This window comes from Somniosus microcephalus, chromosome 3 (genome assembly GCF_052327205.1).
Source record: "Somniosus microcephalus isolate GS21.2 chromosome 3, FLI_Smic_1.0, whole genome shotgun sequence".
Taxonomy (NCBI): Eukaryota; Metazoa; Chordata; class Chondrichthyes; order Squaliformes; family Somniosidae; genus Somniosus; species Somniosus microcephalus.
This window is the reverse complement of record NC_140989.1, coordinates 226,508,844-226,530,817: the sequence shown is the minus strand read 5'-3', so window position 1 is coordinate 226,530,817 and position 21,974 is coordinate 226,508,844. Positions and strand designations below refer to the sequence as shown.

Below are 21,974 nucleotides of genomic sequence, written 5' to 3'. Positions count from 1 at the left end.
TGTGCTACTAAGTTTCCTATCTCAGTTATACTCCTATAAGGAAATGTAAAGTGGAGGTCAGGCATCTCCATATGAGGAGAGGGAAGAGCTGAGAGAGTGTCTTCAGGGTGATGTCGCACAATAAAAGCAAGAACCATGCCAGTAAGACTGTACCTCAAGGATATTCTTTTTTTCAGGCCAATTTTTAGAAAATGCTGGATTTTACTTTTCATTTGTAAATGGTTTTAACGTTATTGCTGATATGTTACCATCACACAAATGCTGACCTTTTTTTTTGCAAATGTTAATCAATTTGATGCATAGAAACATAGAAGATAGGAGCAGGAGTAGGCCATTCGGCCTCTCGAGCCTGCTTCGCCATTCAATGAGATCATGGCTGATCATCCAAATTCAGTACCCTGTCCCTGCTTTCTCCCCATATCCCTTGATCCCTTTAGCCTTAAGAAACATATCTAACTCCTTCTTGAATATATTTAATGAATTGGCCTTAACTGCCTTCTGTGGTAGAGAATTCCACAGGTTCCCCACTCTCTGGGTGAAGAAATTCCTCCTCATCTCTGTCCTAAATGGCTTACCCCTTATCCTTAGATTGTGACCCCTGGTTCTGGACTCCCCGGCCATCGGGAACACCCTTCCTGCATCTAGTCTGTCTAGTCCTATTAGAATTTTATAAGTTTCAATGAGAGCCCCTCTCATTCTTCTAAACTCCAGCGAGTATAAGCCCAATCGACCCAATCTCTCCTCATACGTCATTCCTGCCATCCCAGGTATCAGCCTGGTAAATCTTCGCTGCACTCCCTCCATGGCAAGAATATCCTTCCTCAGATAAGGCGACCAAAACTGCACACAATACTCAAGGTGTGGTCTCACCAAGGCCCTGTACAACTGCAGCAAGACATCCTTGTTCCTGTACTCGAATCCTCTTGCTACGAAGGCCAACATACCATTTGCCTTCTTAACCGCCTGCTGCACCTGCATGCTTACCTTCAGCGACTGGGGCATAAGGACTCCCAGGTCTCGTTGCACTTCCTCATCTCCCAATCTATTGCCGTTCAGATAATAATCTGCCTTCCTGTTTTGCCACCAAAGTGGATAACCTCACATTTCTCCACGTTATATTGCATCTGCCATGCTTCTGCCCAATCACCCAACCTGTCCGAATCATATTGGAGTTTCTCAGCATCCTCCTCACAGTGCACACGCCCACCCAGCTTTGTGTCGTCTGCAGACTTGGAGATATTACATCTAGTTCCCTCGTCTAGATCATTAATATATCTTGTGAATAGCTGGGGTCCTAGGACCGATCCCTGCGGTACCCCACTAGTCACTGCCTGCCACTCGGAAAAAGACCTGTTTATTCCAACTCTTTGCTTTCTGTCTGCCAACCAGTTCTCTATCCAAGTCAATACCTTGCCCCCAATCCCATGTGCCTTAACTTTACATGCTAATCTCTTATGCGGGACCTTATCAAAAGCCTTCTGAAAGTCCAAATACACCACATCCACTGGTTCTCCCTTATCTATTTTACCAGTTACATCCTCAAAAAATTCCAGTAGATTAGTCAAGCACGATTTACCTTTTGTAAATCAATGTTGACTTTGTCCGATCCTGTCACTGTTTTCCAAGTGCTCTGCTATTACATCTTTTATAATGGACTCTAGCATTTTCCCCACTACCGATGTCAGGCTTACCAGTCTATAATTCCCCGCTTTCTCTCTACCACCTTTTTTGAATAGTGGTAACATTAGCTACCCTCCAATCCATGGGTCTCTCTCTTAGGCAGTCCCTCGGAACTGAGGATGACTTGCTTCCACATTAAAAATGAGCTCGCAGGTGGCTGATTAGTCCAATGCGGTACCTACAGTCTCTGTCACAGGTGGGGCAGACGGTGGTTGAAGGGGCGGGTGGGTGAGGTGCTTGGATTGACGTGCGCTGCTTGCGCTTGGCTTCCGCTTGCTCCCGGCGAAGAGACTAGAAGTGTTCATAAGAACATAAGAAATAGTAGCAGGAGTAGGCCATTCAATAAGATCATGGCTGATCTGATCCTAACCGCCAATCCACGATCACAGGACTATCTCCTGAATCTAACAGAATTAGACACACGAAACAGGAGCAGGATCAGGCTACACGGCCCCTGGGCCCGCTCCGCTACCCACAGGGCCATGACCGATCCGAACCGAGACTCATGTCCAAATTCCTGCCCGCTCCCCGTAACCCTTAATTCCCTTTTCTTCTAGGAAACTGTCTATTTCTGTTTTAAATTTATGTAATGATGTAGCTTCTACAGCTTTTTGGGGCAGCATATTCCATGGACCTACCACCCTCTGAGTGAAGTAGTTCCTCCTCATCTCAGTTTTGAAAGAGCAGCCCCTTATTCTAAGACTATGCCCCCTAGTTCTAGCTTCACCCATCATCGGGAACATCCTCCCCGCATCCATCCGATCCAACCCCTTCACAATCTTATATGTTTCAATAAGATCGCCTCTCATTCTTCTGAACTCCAATGAGTAGAGTCCCAATCTACTCAACCTCTCCTCATATGTCCATCCCCTCATCCCTGGGATTAACCGAGTGAACCTTCTTTGTACTGACTCGAGAGCAAGTATGTCTTTTCTTAAGTATGGACACCAAAACTGTATGCAGTATTCCAGGTGGGGTCTCACCAATACCTTGTATAACTGAAGCAATACCTCCCTATTTTTATATTCTATCCCCCTAGCAATGAAAGCCAACATTCCATTGGCCTTCTTAATCACTTGCTGCACCTGCATACTAACCTTTTGAGTTTCGTGCACCAGGACCCCCAGATCCCTTTGTACTTCAGTACTTTCCAGTTTCTTGCCATTAAGATAATAACTTGCTCTACGATTTTTCCTGCCAAAGTGCATAACCTCACACTTTCCAGTATTGTATTCCATCTGCCAAATCTCTGCCCACTTACTTAGCCTGTCTATGTCCCTTTGCAGGTTTTTTATGTCCTCCTCACTCACTACTTTCCCTCCCATCTCAGTATCATCTGCAAACTTTGATATGTTACACTCGGTCCCCTCCTCCAAATCGTTAATATAGATTGTAAAGAGTTGGGGACCCAGCACTGACCCCTGCGGAACACCACTGGTTACTGATTGCCAGTCTGAGAATGAACCATTTATCCCAACTCTCTGCCTTCTGTTAGATAGCCAATCCTCTATCCATGCCAGAATATTACCCCCAATCCCGTGATTTTTTATCTTAAGCAATAATCTTTTGTGTGGCACCTTGTCAAATGCCTTTTGGAAGTCTAAATACACTACGTCCACTGGTTCACCTTTATCCACCCTATATGTTACTTCCTCAAAGAACTCCAGCAAATTTGTCAAACATGACTTCCCCTTCATAAAACCATGCTGACTTTGTCTTAGTAAATTATGATTATCCAAATGTCCTGTTACTGTCTCCTTAATAATGGACTACAAAATTTTACCTACCACAGATGTTAGGCTAACCGGTCTATAGTTTCCAGCCTTCTGTCTACTGCCCTTTTTAAATAAGGGTGTTACATTAGCAGTTTTCCAGTCTGCCGGGACCTTTGCTGAGTCCAGGGAGTTTTGGAAGATTATTACCAATGCATCCACAATCCCTACCGCCACTTCCCTCAAGACCCTAGGATGTAAGCCATCAGGTCCAGGTGATTTATCCGCCTTGAGTCCCATTATTTTACCGAGTACCACTTCCTTAGTGATTTTGATCGTGTTTAGCTCCTCCCCCCCTATAGCCCCCTGTTTGTCCAGTGTTGGGATATTCTTAGTGTCTTCTACTGTAAAGACTGATACAAAATATTCATTCAGTGTTTTTGCCATCTCCATATTTCCCACCATTAATTTCCCGGTCTCATCCTCTAAGGGACCAACATTTACTTTAGCCACCCTTTTTCTTTTTATATAACTATAAAAACTCTTACTATCTGTTTTTATATTTTTTGCTAATTTACTTTCATAATCTATCTTCCCTTTCTTAATCTTTTTGTTATTTTTTTGCTGTCTTTTAAAGTTTTCCCAATCCTCTATCCTCCCACTGGATTTGGCTACCTTATATGCCCTTGTTTTTAGTCGAATACTATCCTTAATTTCTTTACTTAGCCACGGATGGCTGTCTTTTCTTTTACACCCTTTTCTTCTCAGTGGAATATATATTTTTTGGAAGTTGTAAAATAACTCCTTAAATGTACACCACTGATCATGTATCGTCTTACCCTTTAATCTATTTTCCCAATCCACTTTACTCAATTCCGCTCTCATACCTTCATAGTCTCCTTTATTCAAGCTTGCACGCTTGTTTGAGATGCAACCTCCTCACCCTCTAATTGAATATGGAATTCAACCATGTTATGGTCACTCATTCCAAGGGGATCCTTTACTAGGACATTTTTAATTAATCCTGTCTCATTATACAGGACCAGATCTAAGGTTGCTTGCCCCCTGGTCGGTTCAGTTACATACTGCTCAAGAAACCCATCCCTAATACACTCAATGAACTCATCCTCAAGGCAGCCCTGCCCAGTTTGATTTGCCCAATTAATATGATAGTTAAAATCCCCCATAATTATAGATGTTCCCTTATTACAAGCCTCAACTATTTCCTGATTGATACTCCGTCCAACCGAGTTGCAATTGTTCGGAGGCCTATAGACTACGCCCACTCGTGTTTTTTCCCCCTTATTATTCCTTATCTCCACCCAAACTGTTTCATTATCCTGATCTTTTGACCCAATATCATTTCTCTGTATTACAGTGATTCCTTCCTTTATTAATATAGCCACCCCACCTCCCCTTCCTTCCTGCCTGTCCTTCCTGATCGTTAAATAACCTGGTATGTTTAATTCCCAGGCATTGTCACCCTGCAGCCATGTTTCTGTAATGGCCACAAGATCATACCCATATGTAGCTATTTGTGCCATTAACTCGTCTATTTTGCTGCGAATGCTACGTGCTTTCAGATAGAGAAGTTTCAAATGTGTTTTGTGACACTTAGTTCCTGCTTTTGCCCTTTTTATTACTTTACCTTTTACTCCATACCTTCTGCCCCTTCCTGACACGCTCTGGTTTTTAATTTCCCCACTGCTACCTAAGTCTATGACCTTCTCTGTTGTCATTTTTATTATTTGCTCTCTAGGAACTTCCCCCCCACTAGTTAGTTTAAAGCCCTCTCTACAGCCCTAGTTATATGATCCGCCAGGACTCTAATCCCAGCACTGGCCAAGTGAAGCCCGTCCCAACGGAACAGCTCCCTCCTGCCCCAGTACTGGTGCCAGTGTCCCAGGAAGCAAAACCCATTTCTCCCACACCAGTCTTTGAGCCACGCATTTAACTCTCTTATTTTATTTGTCCTAGCCAAATTCGCTCGTGGCTCAGGTAATAATCCAGAGATTATTACCCTTGAGGTTCTGTTTTTTAATTTGACCCCTAGCTGCTCATACTCCTTTAACAGAACCGGCTTCCTAGTCCTATCTATGTCGTTTGTACCAACATGGAACACGACGACTGGATCCACCCCCTCCCACTGCAAGTTTCTTTCCAGCCAAGAGGAGATGTCCTTAACCCTGGCACCGGGTAGGCAACACAGCCTACGGGACTCTCGCTCTTGGCTGCAGAGAACTCTATCTATCCCCCTAATAATACTATCCCCTACCACTACAACATTTCTATTTACTCCTCCCTCTTGAATGGCCCCCTGTTCCACGGTGCTGTGGCCAGGTTGCTCATCCTCCCTGCAGCCCCTGCTCCCGTCCCCACAGGGAGTAAGAACCTCAAACCTGTTGGACAAGAGCAAGGGCTGCGGCTCCTCCAACACTACCTGCTGGATCCCCGTACCTGCCTCGCTCGTAGTCACACCGTCCTGTCCCTGACCATGGGCTACATCTGAATTAACTAACTTCACAGGTGTGACCACCTTCTGATACACAGGGTCCAGGTACTTCTCCCCCTCCCTGATGTGTCGCAGTGTCTGAAGCTCAGACTCCAGCTCATCAACACGGAGCTGGAGATCCTGTAGCAGCAGACACTTGTCACAGATGTAATCACCGTTAGCCTCAATGGGGTCTACCGGCTCCCACATCTCGCAACAGTAACACATCACCTGCTCCATTCTATGTAATTAATTAAATTTTTTATTGTTAGTTATGGACACCCTCTACCCGATTATAGATGCTATAGTATCCCTTTAATTAATTGGATTTAAATTAAATCAATCCCCCTAATTACACCAGTTAAATGGTTTACCAACTGTCCCCGCTACAGCACAGAGACCCTAGAAAAAACCCGCAGAATTTAAGCTTGTAATGAAAAGAAGAAAGAAATACTCACCAACCAATCCAACCAATCACTTACCTGCTTCCTGGTGACGTCACACTTGGATTACTTTTTACCTCTCTCCTCTGCTGTTGAATTGGTATGCCTCGCCTCACCTCACTGCTCACACCCAGGTCCGATGTTCTGGTCGGGCCTCGGGTCGCTGCCGGTTTTAAGCTCCGCCTCGCCTCACCTCACTGCTCACACCCAGGTCCGATGTTCTGGTCGGGCCTCGGGTCGCTGCCGGTTTTAAGCTCCGCCTCGCTTCACCTCACTGCTCACACCCAGGTCCGATGCTCTGGTCGGGCCTCGGGTCGCTGACGGTTTTAAGCTCCGCCTCGCCTCACCTCACTGCTCACACCCAGGTCCGATGCTCTGGTCGGGCCTCGGGTCGCTGCTGGTTTTAAGCTCCGCCCCGCCTCACCTCACTGCTCACACCCAGGTCCGATGCTCTGGTCGGGCCTCGGGTCACTGCCGGTTTTAAGCTCCGCCCCGCCTCACCTCACTGCTCACACCCAGGTCCGATGCTCTGGTTGGGCCTCGGGTCGCTGCCGGTTTTAAGCTCCGCCTCGCCTCACTGCTCACACCCAGGTCCGATGCTCTGGTCGGGCCTCGGGTCGCTGCCGGTTTTAAGCTCCGCCTCGCCTCACCTCACTGCTCACACCCAGGTCCGATGCTCTGGTCTGGCCTCTGGTTGCTGCCGGTTTTAATCTCCGCCTCGCCTCGCCTCGCCTCGCCTCACTGCTCACACCCAGGTCCGATGCTCTGGTCAGGCCTCGGGTCGCTGCCGGTTTTAACCTCCGCCTCACCTCACTGCTCACACCCAGGTTCGGCGCCTTTCCAGGTGCTTCTCCTCCACTTTGTGCGGTCTTGGGCGAGGGATTCTCAGGTGTCGGTGGGGATGTTACACTTTTTCAGGGAGGCTTTGAGGGTGTCCTTGAAGCGTTTCCTCTGCCCACCTGGGGCTCTCTCGCCGTGCCGGAGCTCCAAGTAGAGCGCTTGTTTTGGGAGTCTCGTAATGGGCATGCGGACAATGTGACCCGTCCATCGGAGCTGATTGAGCGTGGTCAGAGCTTCGATGCTGGGGATGCTGGCCTGAGCAAGAACACTGACATTGGTGCGCCTATCCTGCCAATGGATTTGCAGGATCTTGCGGAGGCAGCGTTGGTGGTACCTCTCCAGTGCTTTGAGGTGCCTGCTGTACATGGTCCATGTCTCTGAGGCATACAGCAGGGCAGGTATCACTGCTGCCCTGTAGACCATGAGCTTAGTGCCGGGTTTGAGGTCCTGGTCTTCAAACACTCTCCTCCTCAGGCGACCGAAGGCTGCACTGGCACACTGAAGGCGGTGTTGGACTTCGTCGTCGACGTCTGCCCTTGTTGACAGTAGGCTCCCGAGGTATGGAAAGTGGTCCACGTTGTCCAAGGCCTTGTCGTGGATTTTGATAATCGGGGGTCAGCATTGTGTGGTGGGGGCAGGTTGGTAGAGGACCTTTGTCTTACGGATGTTAAGTGTAAAGCCCATACTCTCGTATGCTTCGGTGAAGGTGTTTACGATGGTTTGGAGTTCGACCTCCGAGTGAGCGCAGACGCAAGCATCGTCTGCATACTGTAATTCGACAACAGAGGATGGGACAACCTTGGATCGGGACTGGAGGCGACGGAGGTTGAACAGTTTCCCGTTTGCTCTGTAAATTAGCTCCACTCCAGTGGGGAGCTTACTGAGGGTGAGATGGAGCATTGCAGCAAGGAAGATTGAGAAGAGCGTTGGTGCGATGACACAGCCTTGCTTGTCCCCGGTTCGTACGTGAATTGGGTCTGTGGTGGAACCGTTGGTCAGGATCACGGCTTGCATGTCATCGTGAAGCAGGCAGAGGATAGTGACAAACTTTTGAGGGCAGCCGAATTTGAGGAGGACACTCCATAATCCCTCACGGTTGACAGTGTCGAAAGCCTTTGTGAGATTAAAGAAGGCCAAGGTGCTGTTCCAGAGTCTATCGAATTTTGGAAGATGACCAGTAATGCATTCTAGGGCCACTTCCTTAAGATCCCTAGGATGTAGATTATCGGGCCCTGGGGATTTATTGGCCTTGAATCCTGTCAATTTCCCCAACACCATTTCCCTCCAAATACTGATTTCTTTCAGTTCCTCCCTGTCGTTAGACCCTATGTTCCCCAACATCTCTGGGAGATTATTTGTGTCCTCCTTTGTGAAGACAGAACCAAAGTCTGTATTTAATTGGTCTGCCATTTCTTTGTTCCCCATTATAAATTCCCCTGATTCTGACCGCAAGGGACCTACTCTTGACTTCAATCTTTTTCTCTTCACATATCTATAAAAGCTTTTACAGTCAGTTTTTATGTTCCTTGCAAGCTTACTCTCATATTCTATTTTCCCCTTCTTAATTAATCCCTTTGTCCTCCTTTGTTGAATCCTAAACACCTCCCAATCCTCAGGTTTACTGCTTTTTCTTTCCAATTTATATGTCCTCTCCTTGGATCACAGAATCACAGAAACCCCACAGTGCAGATAGAGGCCATTTCGGCCCATCGAGCCTGCACCGACACACATCCCACCCGATCCCCGTAACCCCTACACCAACACATATCCCACTCTATCCCCGTAACCCCACGTATTTAATCCCCCTAACACTGAGGGTCAATTTATCATAGCCAATCAACCTAACCCGCACATCTTTGGACTGTGGGAGGAAACCGGAGCACCCGGAGGAAACCCACGCAAACACGGGGAGAATGTGCAAACTCCACACAGACAGTCACCCGAGGCCAGATTCGAACCCGGGTCCCTGGCGCTGTGAGGCAACAGTGCTAACCACTATGCCACCGTCCTGCTATCCCTAATTTCCCTTGTTAGCCACGGTTGAGTCACCTTTTTTGTTTTATTTTTATGCCAAACTGGGATAACAAATTCTGTAGTTCATCCATGCGATCTTTGAATGTTTGCCATTGCCTATCCACCATCAACCCTTTGAGTGCCATTCCCCAATCAATCCTACCCAACTCGCGCCTCATACCATCGCAGTTTCCTTTATTTAAATTCAGGACCCTAGTCTCTGAGTCAACTACTTCATTCTCCATCTTAATGAAGAATTCTATCATATTATGATCGCTCGGACCCAAGGGGCCTCGCACAACAAGATTGCTAATTAATCCTTTCTCATTACATAATACCCAGTCTAAGATGGCCTGATCTCTAGTTGGTTCCTCGACATATTGGTCCAGGAAACCATCCCGTATACACTCCAGGAATTCCTCCTCCACAGTATTGTTAGTAGTTTGGTTAGCCCAATCTATATGTAGATTAAAGTCACCCATGGTAACTGCTGTGCCCTTATTGCACGCTTCTCTAATTTCCCTTTTAATGCCATCCCCAACCTCCGCATTACTGTTTGGAGGTCTATATACCACTCCCACTAACGTTTTCTGCCCCTTGGTATTTCTCAGTTCTACCCATACAGATTCTACATCATCAGAGCTAATATCCTTCCTTACAATTGTGTTAATCCCCTGTTTAACCAGCAATGCTACCCCACCTCCTTTTCCTTTTTGCCTATCTTTCCTGAATATTGAATACCCCTGGATGTTGAGTTCCCAGCCTTGACCACCCTGGAGCCATGTTTCTGTAACCCCAATCATATCTTATTCGTTTACCTCTATTAGTGCAGCTAATTCATCCACCTTATTACGAATGCTCCTCGCATTAAGACACAAAGCCTTCGGGCTTGTTTTTTTAACGCTCTTAGACCTTTTAGAATTATTATTTACTGTGGCCATGTTTGATTTAAACCCTTGATTTCCCTGACTGCCACCTTTTTTTCTCCTTCCTGTCTTTTGCTTCTATCCTTGTTTCCCTTTCCTCTGAATCCCTGCTCAGGTTCCCAACCCCCTGCCATTTTAGTTTAAACCCTCCCCCAGAGCACTAGCAAACACTCCCCCTAGGACATCGGTCCCGGACCTGCACAGGTGCAAACCGTCCGGTTTGTACTGGTCCCATCTCCCCCAGAACCGGTTCCAATGTCCCAGGAATTTGAATCCCTCCCCCTTGCACCATTCCTCTAGCCACGTATTCATCTGAAATATCCTTCTATTTCTACCCTGACTAGTACGTGGCACTGGTAGCAATCCTGAGATTACTACCTTTGAGGTCCTATTTTTTAATTTACCTCCTAACTCCCTATATTCAGCTTTTAGGACCTCATCCCGTTTTTTACCTATATCGTTGGTACCTATATGCACCACGACAACTGGTTGTTCACCCTCCCCTTCCAAAATGTTCTGCAGCCGCTCTGAGACATTCTTGACCCTTGCACCAGGGGGACAACACACCATCCTGGAGTCTCGTTTGCGGCCGCAGCAACGCCTATCTATTCCCCTTAAAATAGAATCCCCTATTACTATAGCTCTACCCCTCTTTTTCCTCCCGTCCTGTGCCAGGAAGTTGGCTGCTGCTGCCTTCCCCTGATAAGCCATCCCCCCAACAGTATCCAAAGTGGTATATCTGTTTGAGAGGGGGATGACCACAGGGGACTCCTGCCTACGCCAACTACTCTGCCTGGTGGTCACCCATTCCCTTTCTGCCTGTGCAACCTTTACCTGCGGTGTGACCAACTGATTAAACGTGATATCCACGACGTCCTCAGCATCGCAAATGCTCCATTATGTATCCATTCGCAGCTCCAGCGCCGCAATGCGGTCTGCCAGCAGCTGCAGCTGGATACACTTCCTGCACACATGGTCGTTAGGGACATAGGAAGTGTCCCTGATTTCCCACATAGTGCAGGTGGAGCATACCACGGGGCCGAGCTCTCCTGCCATGACTTACCTTTTAATTAATTTAAATTAAATTAAATCAAATCAATACCACCAATTTACACAATAATTAAATGATATACTCAAGGGCCCTTGTTTACCAACAGACCCGCTACACCACAGAGCTTAGAAACTATAAACCACAGAGTTAGAGTTTGAGTTTGGAAAAAAGGAGAAAGAGAGAAATACTCACCAACCAATCACTTACCAGCTTTCTGGTGACGTCACACTTTGATTACTTTTCGGTGTAGGTCAGGCGACAGGTCCATTTCGTCCCTGCGCTCCTCGATTCTTACCCGCTGCAGAATCGCGCTCCTGGCTTTTACTCGTTTCAAGCAACTTTTATCTGATGAAAGGTACCAATGTATGATCTTGGATGGAACAGACATGAATTGTTGAAACATAAGTGGAAAACAATAGTGCAAGCATATAGTGTTGCTGGGAATTGTGTTTACAGAACTTAACTGAAACAACAGGGCTCTCCAAATTTTAAATCTCTCATGTATCTAAATCCCTCTGTGGTCCATTATCATTTGTACATGTTTTTTTCAAGATTTATGTGGTTCATATTGAAAACAAAGCCAGTTGGCCCACCAAAACAGATACTCCACATGTTATTTCTCCAAATTGGGGTACAATATCAGATCAGTTACCAGTTCTGGTCTTTTTGTGTAGGTTGCATCATGGACCAAGTACTGGGTGGCACTATGTGGAACAAAACTCTATTACTACTCAGCCAAGTCTTTAAAACCAACAGAAAGAAAGCATGTAAGTACCAACTCTTCCTAAAACCTGGTTTGTTTTCAGACTATTTAGAGTCCAATGAAAGCAATCTGCTATATTAAACATAATCAGTCTTAGTCAATGACAGTAGACACTCCCATTGGAAAATCTTATGTAATAGATCTTAAGGGAGAACATCTACATTTCACATTACATTGGCACAGTATAACAGATTTGTTATTTCTCATGTTGCTTTGGAGGTTACTAAGTAATGTTTGACATTAAAAAACTAAAAGAAGAACGTGCATTTGCATAGCGCCTTTCACAACTTAAGGACCCAAAGCACTTCAAAAAAAAAAAAATTTACTTAATTGGTTGTAAAGTGTAGTCACTCTTGTAATGTAGGACTGCAGTGACGAATATGCTCATTGGAATGAATTACTGTGGTGGATCTGCAACATCGTTTGCAGTAACAACTTCTGTAGACTGATTCCTTTTTCTTTCAACTTTGCTCCTGCACTCCACATTGTTTTTCTAACCCATTCTTTCCTGTGGCTACTCCCCGCCCAATTACTGCCAGCCTCAGCCGGGAAGGCCTGAACCACCGACATATCCATTCTCCAGTCAAATAAGTACCTTTGCTTCTGCAGGACAGGGCTAATCCTGATTTTTATTTATTCCTTCCTGAGGTGAATTGCTTTGCTACTTTCAAATCCTATCAGGCCAATGAAAGAAGGAATAGTGGTTAGAAAACTGTATGGATCCATTTTTTTCCATTTCAATCAACTGATTGGGACTCTTCAAAGGATTTGCTCTTTATATTTTCACACCAACTTCAACTTCTGTGCAATATAACCTACACTTACAACACACACAGTAAAAGAATATGGTACATATAGAGTGTGGGGGTACATGGAAGAGTGATGTCCAACAAATGCAGGCTTCTTGATCAAATTAATACAATACTAATCCTTTATTGCCAGCAATTAGCTTATCTTGTGCTCAAATATTAGATGCTCTACTGTAAAGTTGTGAAGTATACATTTACAACTTCAAGGTTTAGAATTTATATTGAGACATGCAGGAACAATATAATAGCATAGGATTCTGTTTTATGCAGTTTATACTGTGCTTAAGGGGCATTTCTTTCCCATTTGCCCAGAATTCAGGTGAAATGTCTGTTTGCATCACTTGAGAGGCCAGGCTGTTGTAGCTTTTGGAACTCATGTCAGCATTCTGCTCCACTTTAATGCAATTGAAGAAATAGAGTCATAGTCATAGAGTTATACAGCACCAAAAGAGGCCCTTTGGCCCATCGTGTCTGCGCCGGCCATTAAGCCCTATCTATTCTAATCCCATTTTCCAGCACTTGGTCCATAGCCTTGTATGCTATGGCATTTCAAGTGCTCATCTAAATGCTTCTTGAATGTTGTGAGGGTTCCTGCCTCTACCACCCTTTCAGGCAGTGAGTTCCAGATTCCAACCACCCTCTGGGTGAAAAAGTTTTTCCTCAAATCCCCTTTAAACCTCCAGCCCCTTACCTTGAAACTATGCCCCCTGGTTATTGACCCCTCGACTAAGGGGAAAAGTTCCTTTCTATCTACCCTAACTATGCCCCTCATAATTTTGTACACCTCAATCAGGTCCCCCCTCAGCCTTCTCTGCTCTAAGGAAAACAACCCCAGCCTGTCCAGTCTCTCTTCATAGCTGAAGCGCTTCAGTCCAGGTAACATCCTGGTGAATCTCCTCTGCACCCTCTCCAATGCAATCACATCCTTCCTATAGTGTGGCGACCAGAACTGCACACAGTATTCCAGCTGTGGCCTAACTAGCGTTTTGTACAGCTCCATCATAGCCTCCCTGCTCTTATATGCTATGCCTCGGCTAATGAAGGCAAGTATCCCATATGCCTTTTTAACCACCTTATCTACCTGTCCTGCTGCCTTCAGGGATCTATGTACATGCACACCAAGTTCCCTCTGATCCCCTGTCCTTCCTAGGGTCCTACCATTCATTCTGTATTCCCTTGCCTTGTTAGTCCTCCGAAAATACATCACCTCACACTTTTCAGGGTTAAATTTCATTTGCTACGGCTCTGCCCATCTGACCAACCTGCCTATATCGTCCTATAGCCTCGCTATTTACCACTCCACCAATTTTCGTGTCATCTGCGAACTTACTGATCATACCTCCTACATTCATATCTAAATCATTAATGTACACTACAAACAGCAAGGGACCCAGCACCGATCCCTGCGGTACACCACAGGACACAGGCTTCCAGTCACAAAAACAACCTTCGGCTATCACTCTCTGCCTCCTGCCACTAAGCCAATTTTGGATCCAATGTGCCAAATTGCCCTGGATCCCATGGGCTCTTACATTCCTGACCAGTCTCCCATGCGGGACTTTGTCAAAAGCCTTACTGAAGTCCATGTAGACTACATCAACTGCACTACCCTCATCCACACACCTAGTCACCCCCTCGAAAAATTCAATCAAATTGGTTAGACATGATCTCCCCCTGACAAAGACATGCTGACTATCCTTGATTAATCCTTGCCTCTCCAAGTGGAAACATAGAAACATAGAAGATAGAGCAGGAGTAGGCCATTCGGCCCCTCGAGCCTGCTCTGCCATTCAATGAGATCATGGCTGATCATCCAAATTCAGTACCCTGTCCCTGCCTTCTCTCCATATCCCTTGATCCCTTTAGCCTCAAGAAATATATCTAACTCCTTCTTGAATATATTTAATGAATTGGCCTCCACTGCCTTCTGTGGTAGAGAACTCCACAGGTTCACCACTCTCTGGGTGAAATACTTCCTCCTCATCTCTGTCCTAAATGGCTTACCCCTTATCCTTAGACTGTGACCCCTGGTTCTGGACTCCGCGGCCATCGGGAACATCCTTCCTGCATCTAGTCTGTCTAGTCCTGTTAGAATTTTATAAGTTTCAATGAGATCCCCTCCCATTCTTCTAAACTCCAGCAAGTATAAGCCCAATCGACCCAATCTCTCCTCATATGTCATTCCTGCCATCAAAGGTATCAGTCTGGTGAATCTTCGCTGCACTCCCTCCATCCTTCCTCAGATAAGGCGACCAAAAGTGCACACAATAATCAAGGTGTGGTCTCACCAAGGCCCTGTACAAGTGCAGCAAGACATCCTTGTTACTGTACTCGAACCCTCTCGCTACGAAGGCCAACATACCATTTGCCTTTTTAACCGCCTGCTGCACCTGCATGCTTACCTTCAGCGACTGGTGCACAAGGACACCCAGGTCTCGTTGCACTTCCCCTTCTCCCAATCTATTGCCGTTCAGATAATAATCTGCCTTCCTGTTTTTGCCACCAAAGTCGATAACCTCGCATTTATCCACATTGGGCAGAAGCATGGCAGATGCAGTACAATCACCCAACCTGTCCAAATCATACTGGAGTTTCTCGGCATCCTCCTCACAGCACACACGCCCACCCAGCTTTGTGTCATCTGCAAACTTGGAGATATTACATCTAGTTCCCTCGTCTTGATCATTTATATATATTGTGAACAGCTGGGGTCCTCGGACCGATCCCTGTGGTACCCCACTAGTCACTGCCTGCCACTCGGAAAAAGACCTGTTTATTCCAACTCTGCTTTCTGTCTGCCAACCAGTTCTCTATCCAAGTCAGTACCTTGCCTCCAATCCCATGTGCCTTAACTTTACACGCTAATCTCTTATGCGGGACCATATCGAAAGCCTTCTGAAAGTCCAAATACACCACATCCACTGGTTCTCCCTTATCTATTCTACCAGTTACATCCTCAAAAAATTCCAGTAGATTAGTCAAGCACGATTTACCTTTTGTAAATCAATGTTGACTTTGTCCGATCCTGTCACTGTTTTCCAAGTGCTCTGCTATTACATCTTTTATAATGGACTCTAGCATTTTCCCCACTACCGATGTCAGGCTTACCGGTCTATAATTCCCCGTTTTCTCTCTACCACCTTTTTTGAATAGTGGGGTAACATTAGCTACCCTCCAATCCATGGGAACTGTTCCAGAGTCTATCGAATTTTGGAAGATGACCAGCAATGCATCTACTATTTCTAGGGCCACTTCCTTAAGTACCCTAGGATGTAGATTATCAGGCCCTGGGGATTTATCAGCCTTCAATCCCGTCAATTTCCCCAGCACCATTTCCCTACAAATACTGATTTCTTTCAGTTCCTCCCTCTCATTAAACCCTATGTTCCCCGACATCGCTGTGAGGTTATTTGTGTCCACCTTTGTGAAGACAGAACCAAAGTATGTATTTAATTGGTCTGCCATTTCTTTCTTCCCCATTATAAATTCCCCTGATTCTGACCGCAAGGGACCTACGCCTGACTTCACCAATCTTTTTCTCTTCACATATCTATAAAAGCTTTTACAGTCAGTTTTTATGTTCACTGCAAGCTTACTCTCATACTCTATTTTCTCCCTCTTAATTAATCCCTTTGTCCTCCTTTGCTGAATCCTAAACTGCTCCCAATCCTCAGGTTTACTGCTTTTTCTGGCCAATTTATATGTCCTCTCCTTGGATCTTATTCTATCCCTAATTTCCCTTGTTAGCCACAATTGAGTCACCTTTTTTGTTTTATTTTTATGCCATACAGGGATGAACAAATTCTGTAGTTCATCCATGCGATCTTTGAATGTTTGCCATTGCCTATCCACCGTCAACCCTTTGAGTGACATTCCCCAATCAATCCTACCCAACTCGCGCCTCACACCATCGTAGTTTCCTTTATTTAAATTCAGGACCCTAATCTCGGAGTCAACTACTTCACTCTCCATCTTAATGAAGAATTCTATCATTATTATGATCGCTCCGATCCAAGGGGCCTCGTACAAAAAGATTGCTAATTAATCCTTTCTCATTACATAATACCCAGTCTAAGATGGCCTGATCTCTAGTTGGTTCCTCGACATTTTGGTCCAGGAAACCATCCCGTATACACTCCAGGAATTCCTCCTCCACAGTATTGTTACTAATTTGGTTAGCCCAACCTATATGTAGATTTAAAGTCACCCATGATAACTGCTGTGCCCTTATTGCACGCGTCTTTAATTTCCCGTTTAATGCCATCCCCAACCTCCACATTACTGTTTAGAGGTCTGTATACCACTCCCACTAACGTTTTCTGCCCCTTGGTATTTCTCAGTTCTACCCATACAGATTCCACATCATCAGAGCTAATATCCTTCCTTTCAATTGTGTTAATCCCCTGTTTAACCAGCAATGCTACCCCACCTCCTTTTCCTTTTTGCCTATCTTTCCTGAATATTGAATACCCCTGGATGTTGAGTTCCCAGCCTTGGTCACCCTGGAGCCATGTTTCCGTAATCCCAATCATATCATATCCGTTTACCTCTATTTGCGCAGCTAATTCATCCACCTTATTACGAATGCTCCTCGCATTAAGACACCAGGCCTTCAGGCTTGTCTTTTTAACACTCTTACACCTTTTAGAATTATTATTTACTTTGTGGCCATGTTTGATTTAAACCCTTGATTTCTCTGACTGCCACCTTTGTATTTCTCCTTCCTGTCTTTTGCTTCTATCCTTGTTTCCCTTTCCTCTGTCTCCCTGCTCAGGTTCCAAACCCCCTGCCATTTTAGTTTAAACCCTCCCCAACAGCACGAGCAAACACTCTCCCTAGGACATTGGTCCCGGTCCTGCCCAGGTGCAAACCTTTCGGTTTGTACTGGTCCCACCTCCCCCAGAACCGGTTCCAATGTCCCAGGAATTTGAATCCCTCCCCCTTGCACCATTCTTCTGGCCACGTATTCATCTGAAATAGCCTTCTATTTCTACCCTGACTAGTACGTGGCACTGGTAGCAATCCTGAGATTACTACCTTTGAGGTCCTATTTTTAAATTTACCTCCTAACTCCCTATATTCAGCTTTTAGGACCTCATCCTGTTTTTTACCTATATCGTTGGTACCTATATGCACCACGACAACTGGCTGTTCACCCTCCCCTTCCAAAATGTTCTGCAGCCGCTCTGAGACATCCTTGACCCTTGCACCAGGGAGGCAACATACCATCCTGGAGTCACGTTTGCGGCCACAGAAACGCCTATCTATTCCCCTTACAATAGAATCACCTATTACTATAGCTCTCCCACTCTTTTTCCTCCTGTCCTGTCCTGACAGACTAATTCTGTCCCTCAGAATTTTTTCCAATAATTTTCCTACCACTGATGTTAGGCTCACTGGCCTGTAATTCCCTGGTTTATCCCTACTACCCTTCTTGAATAATGGTACTACCTTAGCTGTCCTCCAATCCTCTGGCACCTCCCCTGTGGCCAGACAGGTTCTGAAAATTTGTGTCAGAGCCCCAGCAATCTCCTCCCTTGCCTCACACAGCAGCCTGGGATACATCTCGTCTGGGCATGGGGATTTATCCACTTTTAAGCCCGCTAAAACCGCGAGTACCTCCTCCCCCTCAATACTAATTTGTTCAAGTATGTCACAATCTCCCTGCCTGATTTCTATGCCTACGTCGTCCTTCTCCATAGTGAACACAGATGCAAAATATTCATTTATAACCTCACCTACATCTTCCTGCTCTACACACAGATTGCCACTTTGGTCCCTAATGGGCCCTACTCTTTCCCTGGTTATCTTCTTGCCCTTAATATACTTATAAAACACCTTGGGATTTTCCTTTATTTTGCCCACCAGTGTTTTTTCATGTCCTCTCTTCACTCTCCTAATTTCTTTTTTAAGTACCCCCCTGCACTTTCTATACTCCTCTAGGGCTTCCACTGTTTTTAGTCCTTTGTATCTGCCAAGAGCCTCCCTTTTTTCCTAATCCATTCTTGTATATCCCTTGACATCCAGGGTTCCCTGGACTTGTTGGTCCCACCCTTGACCTTTACGGGAATATGTTGGCACTGTACACTCTCTTTCCTTTCTGAATGACTCCCACTGCTCTGATGTGGATTTTCCTACAAGTAGCTGATCCAAGTCCACTTTGGCCAGATCCTGCCTTATCATATTAAAATTGGCCTTCCCCCCCAATTTAGAACCCTTATTTCCGGTCCATCTTGGTCCTTTTCCATGACTACCTTAAATCTCACCGAATTATGGTCACTGCCACCAAAATGCTCTCCTACTGACACTTCTACCACTTGCCCGGCTACATTCCCTAGAATTAGGTCCAGTACCGCCCCCTCTCTTGTAGGACTTTCTGCATGCTGGCTCAAAAAGCTCTCCTGGATGCACTTGAAGAATCCCGCACCTTTCACACTCTGACTATCCCAGTTAATATTGGGGAAGTTGAAATCCCCTACTATTATTGTAGTGTATGTACCCGTCTACCTTTAAGAGAACTATTGTATGTAACTGTTCACCTTTAAGAGAACTATTTTAGGTGTGGCACTACTTTGTTTGGCTTCTGTATACTGTAATACCGACGGTGACCACACCGGTATATAAGTGCTCTGTCAGGATTTATTGGGCAGATTCGCCCTGACCTTCGAATAGTAAAGTCCTGTTTTAAGTTACTCTTGTAGTCTGTGTATTAATTAACTAAACAACCCACAGACTTTACAATTATTACCCTATTATTTCTACACTTCTCTGAGATTTGCCGACATATCTGTTCCTCTATCTCCCCCTAACTGTTTGGGGGCCTATAGTACACTCCCAGCAAAGTGCTTGCCCCCCTTTTGTTTTTAAGTTCTACCCATATGGCCTCATTAGAGGAACCTGCTAAGATATCATCCCGTCTTACTGCAGTAATTGACTCCTTGATTAATATTGCGACACCCCCCTCTGTCTCGCCTGAAGATTCTATACCCCAGAATATTGAGCTGCCAGTCCTGCCCCTCCCTCAACCATGTCTCTGTGATAGCAACAATATCATACTCCCATGTGTTAATCAACACCTTCAATTCATCTGCTTTACTCGCAAGACTTCTTGCATTAAAGTAAATGCCATCCAGCCTTGCCATACGCCCTTGTGCCGTTACATATTTGCTTTGCTTTCCAGACTGACTTGTTTTTTCCTCTATATTTGGCTGTGCATCACCCCCAACTATAGCTCCACTCCATATTCCATCCCCCTGCCAAGTTAGTTTAAACCCCCCCCACAACAGTACTAGCAAACCCAGGTGCAACCCGTCCGACTTGTACAGGTCCCACCTTCCCCAGAAGCAGACCCAGTGATCTAGGAAACTAAAGCCCTCCCTCCTGCACCAACTCTTTAGCCACGCATTCATCTGCTCTATCCTCCTATTCCTATACTCACTAGCACGTGGCACCAGGCGTAATCCAGAGATTACAACCTTTGAGGTCCTGCTATTTAATCTGTTACCTAGCTCCCTAAATTCTTGTTGCGGACCTCATCCCTCTTTCTACCTATGTCGTTGGTACCAATGTGAACCACGACCTCTGACTGTGCGCCCTCCCCCTTCAGAATGCCCTGCAGCCATTCAGTGACATCCTTGACCCTGGCACCAGGGAGGCAACATACCATCCTGGAGTCACGTCTGTGGCCACAGAAACGCCTGTCTGCTCCCCTCACTATTGAGTCTCCTACCACTATTGCCCTTCCACTCTTACTCCTCCCCCCTTGTGCAGCTGAGCCACCCACAGTGCTGTGAACTTGGCTCTAGCAGCACTCCCCAGAGGAACCGTCGCTTTCACCGTTTTCCAACACAGAAAAACGGTTGTTGAGTGAGATGCACTCTGGGACTTTCCTGACTACCTGCCTGCCCTCCTTCTGACTGGTGGTCACCCAGTCAGTCTCTGACTGCACTTTCTTAAGCTGCGGGGTGACCACATCCAAAAACGTGCTATCCACGTATCTTTCAGCCTCGCGGATACACCACAGTGCCTCCAGCTGACGCTCGAGCTCCGAAAACCGGATCTCAAGTTGGCCAAACCGTTGGCACTTACTGCACATGTGGTCATCCTGACTACAAGAAGCATCTAGGAATTCCCACATGCTGCAGGCCGTGCAACACACCGAACTGAGGTCCCCTGTCATACTTTTAATTAAGAAACTCTTACCTTAAATGTAAACTCTCGGATTCTCGCGCTCCCGAACTACCTTAACTATGAACTACCTTAAAAGAAATACACTTAAAATTGAAGAAAAAAAAAGGCACTCACCCACTACTCACCAATCAGCTTCTTCCCCTCTGCCGGCGTCACTTTGGAACACGTATATCTTTTAATCTACACCAAGGCACTTAAATTTAGACACCCAAGTTTGGAAAAAAAGCGAGAAATACTCACCAACCAATCACTTACCTGCTTTCTGGTGTTGTCACACTTCGATTACTTTTTGCTTCTTTAAACTCACCGGTCCTTTGTAGCTGCTCTCGCTCTCCTGGGCTCCCGCTGCTGTTTCCTGCCGCCGAAGTCTCGCGCTCTCCTTGGCTCCCGCTGCTGTTTACTGCTGACGAAGTCTCGCGCTCTCCTGGGCTCCCGCTGCTGTTTACTGCCGCCGAAGTCTCGCGCTCTCCTGGGCTCCCGCTGCTGTTTACTGCCGCCGAAGTCTCGCGCTCTCCTGGGCTCCCGCTGCTGTTTACTGCCGCCGAAGTCTCGCGCTCCCCTGGGCTCCCGCTGCTGTTTTACTGCCGCCGAAGTCTCGCGCTCTCCTGGGCTCCCGCTGCTGTTTACTGCCGCCGAAGTCTCGTGCACTCCTGGGCTCCTGCTGCTGTTTACTGCTGCCGAAGTCTCGCGCTCTCCTGGGCTCCCACTGCTGTTTACTGCTGACGAAGTCTCGCGCTCTCCTGGGCTCCCGCTGCTGTTTACTGCCGCCGAAGTCTCGCGCTCTCCTGGGCTCCTGCTGCTGTTTACTGCTGATGAAGTCTCGCGCTCTCCTGGGCTCCCGCTGCTGTTTACTGCCGCCGAAGTCTCGTGCACTCCTGGGCTCCCGCTGCTGTTTACTGCCGCCGAAGTCTCGCGCTCTCCTGGGCTCCCGCTGCTGTTTACTGCCGCCGAAGTCTCGCGCTCTCCTGGGCTCCCGCTGCTGTTTACTGCCGCCGAAGTCTCGCGCTCTCCTGGGCTCCCGCTGCTGTTTACTGCCGCCGAGGTCTCGCTCTCTCC

General features: G+C 46.4%; 1 protein-coding gene across 17 annotated transcripts in view; it reads left to right on the top strand.

Moving 5' to 3' along the window:
- Positions 1-21,974, top strand: part of ralgps2 (Ral GEF with PH domain and SH3 binding motif 2) — a 911,087-nt gene that overhangs the window by 605,330 nt on the left and 283,783 nt on the right. For 16 of the 17 annotated variants that reach the window (XR_015077609.1, XR_015077608.1, XM_085982219.1 and 13 more), the window contains one exon: positions 11,831-11,923. The exons of the other annotated variant lie outside the window; for it this stretch is intronic. Coding sequence is in view for 14 of the 16 variants with exons in the window: in XM_085982219.1 (XP_085838345.1) it covers positions 11,831-11,923 (93 nt within the window). In the remaining 2 variants the exon portion in view is untranslated. The remainder of the gene's footprint in view (positions 1-11,830; positions 11,924-21,974) is intronic. 17 annotated transcript variants of the gene reach the window in all.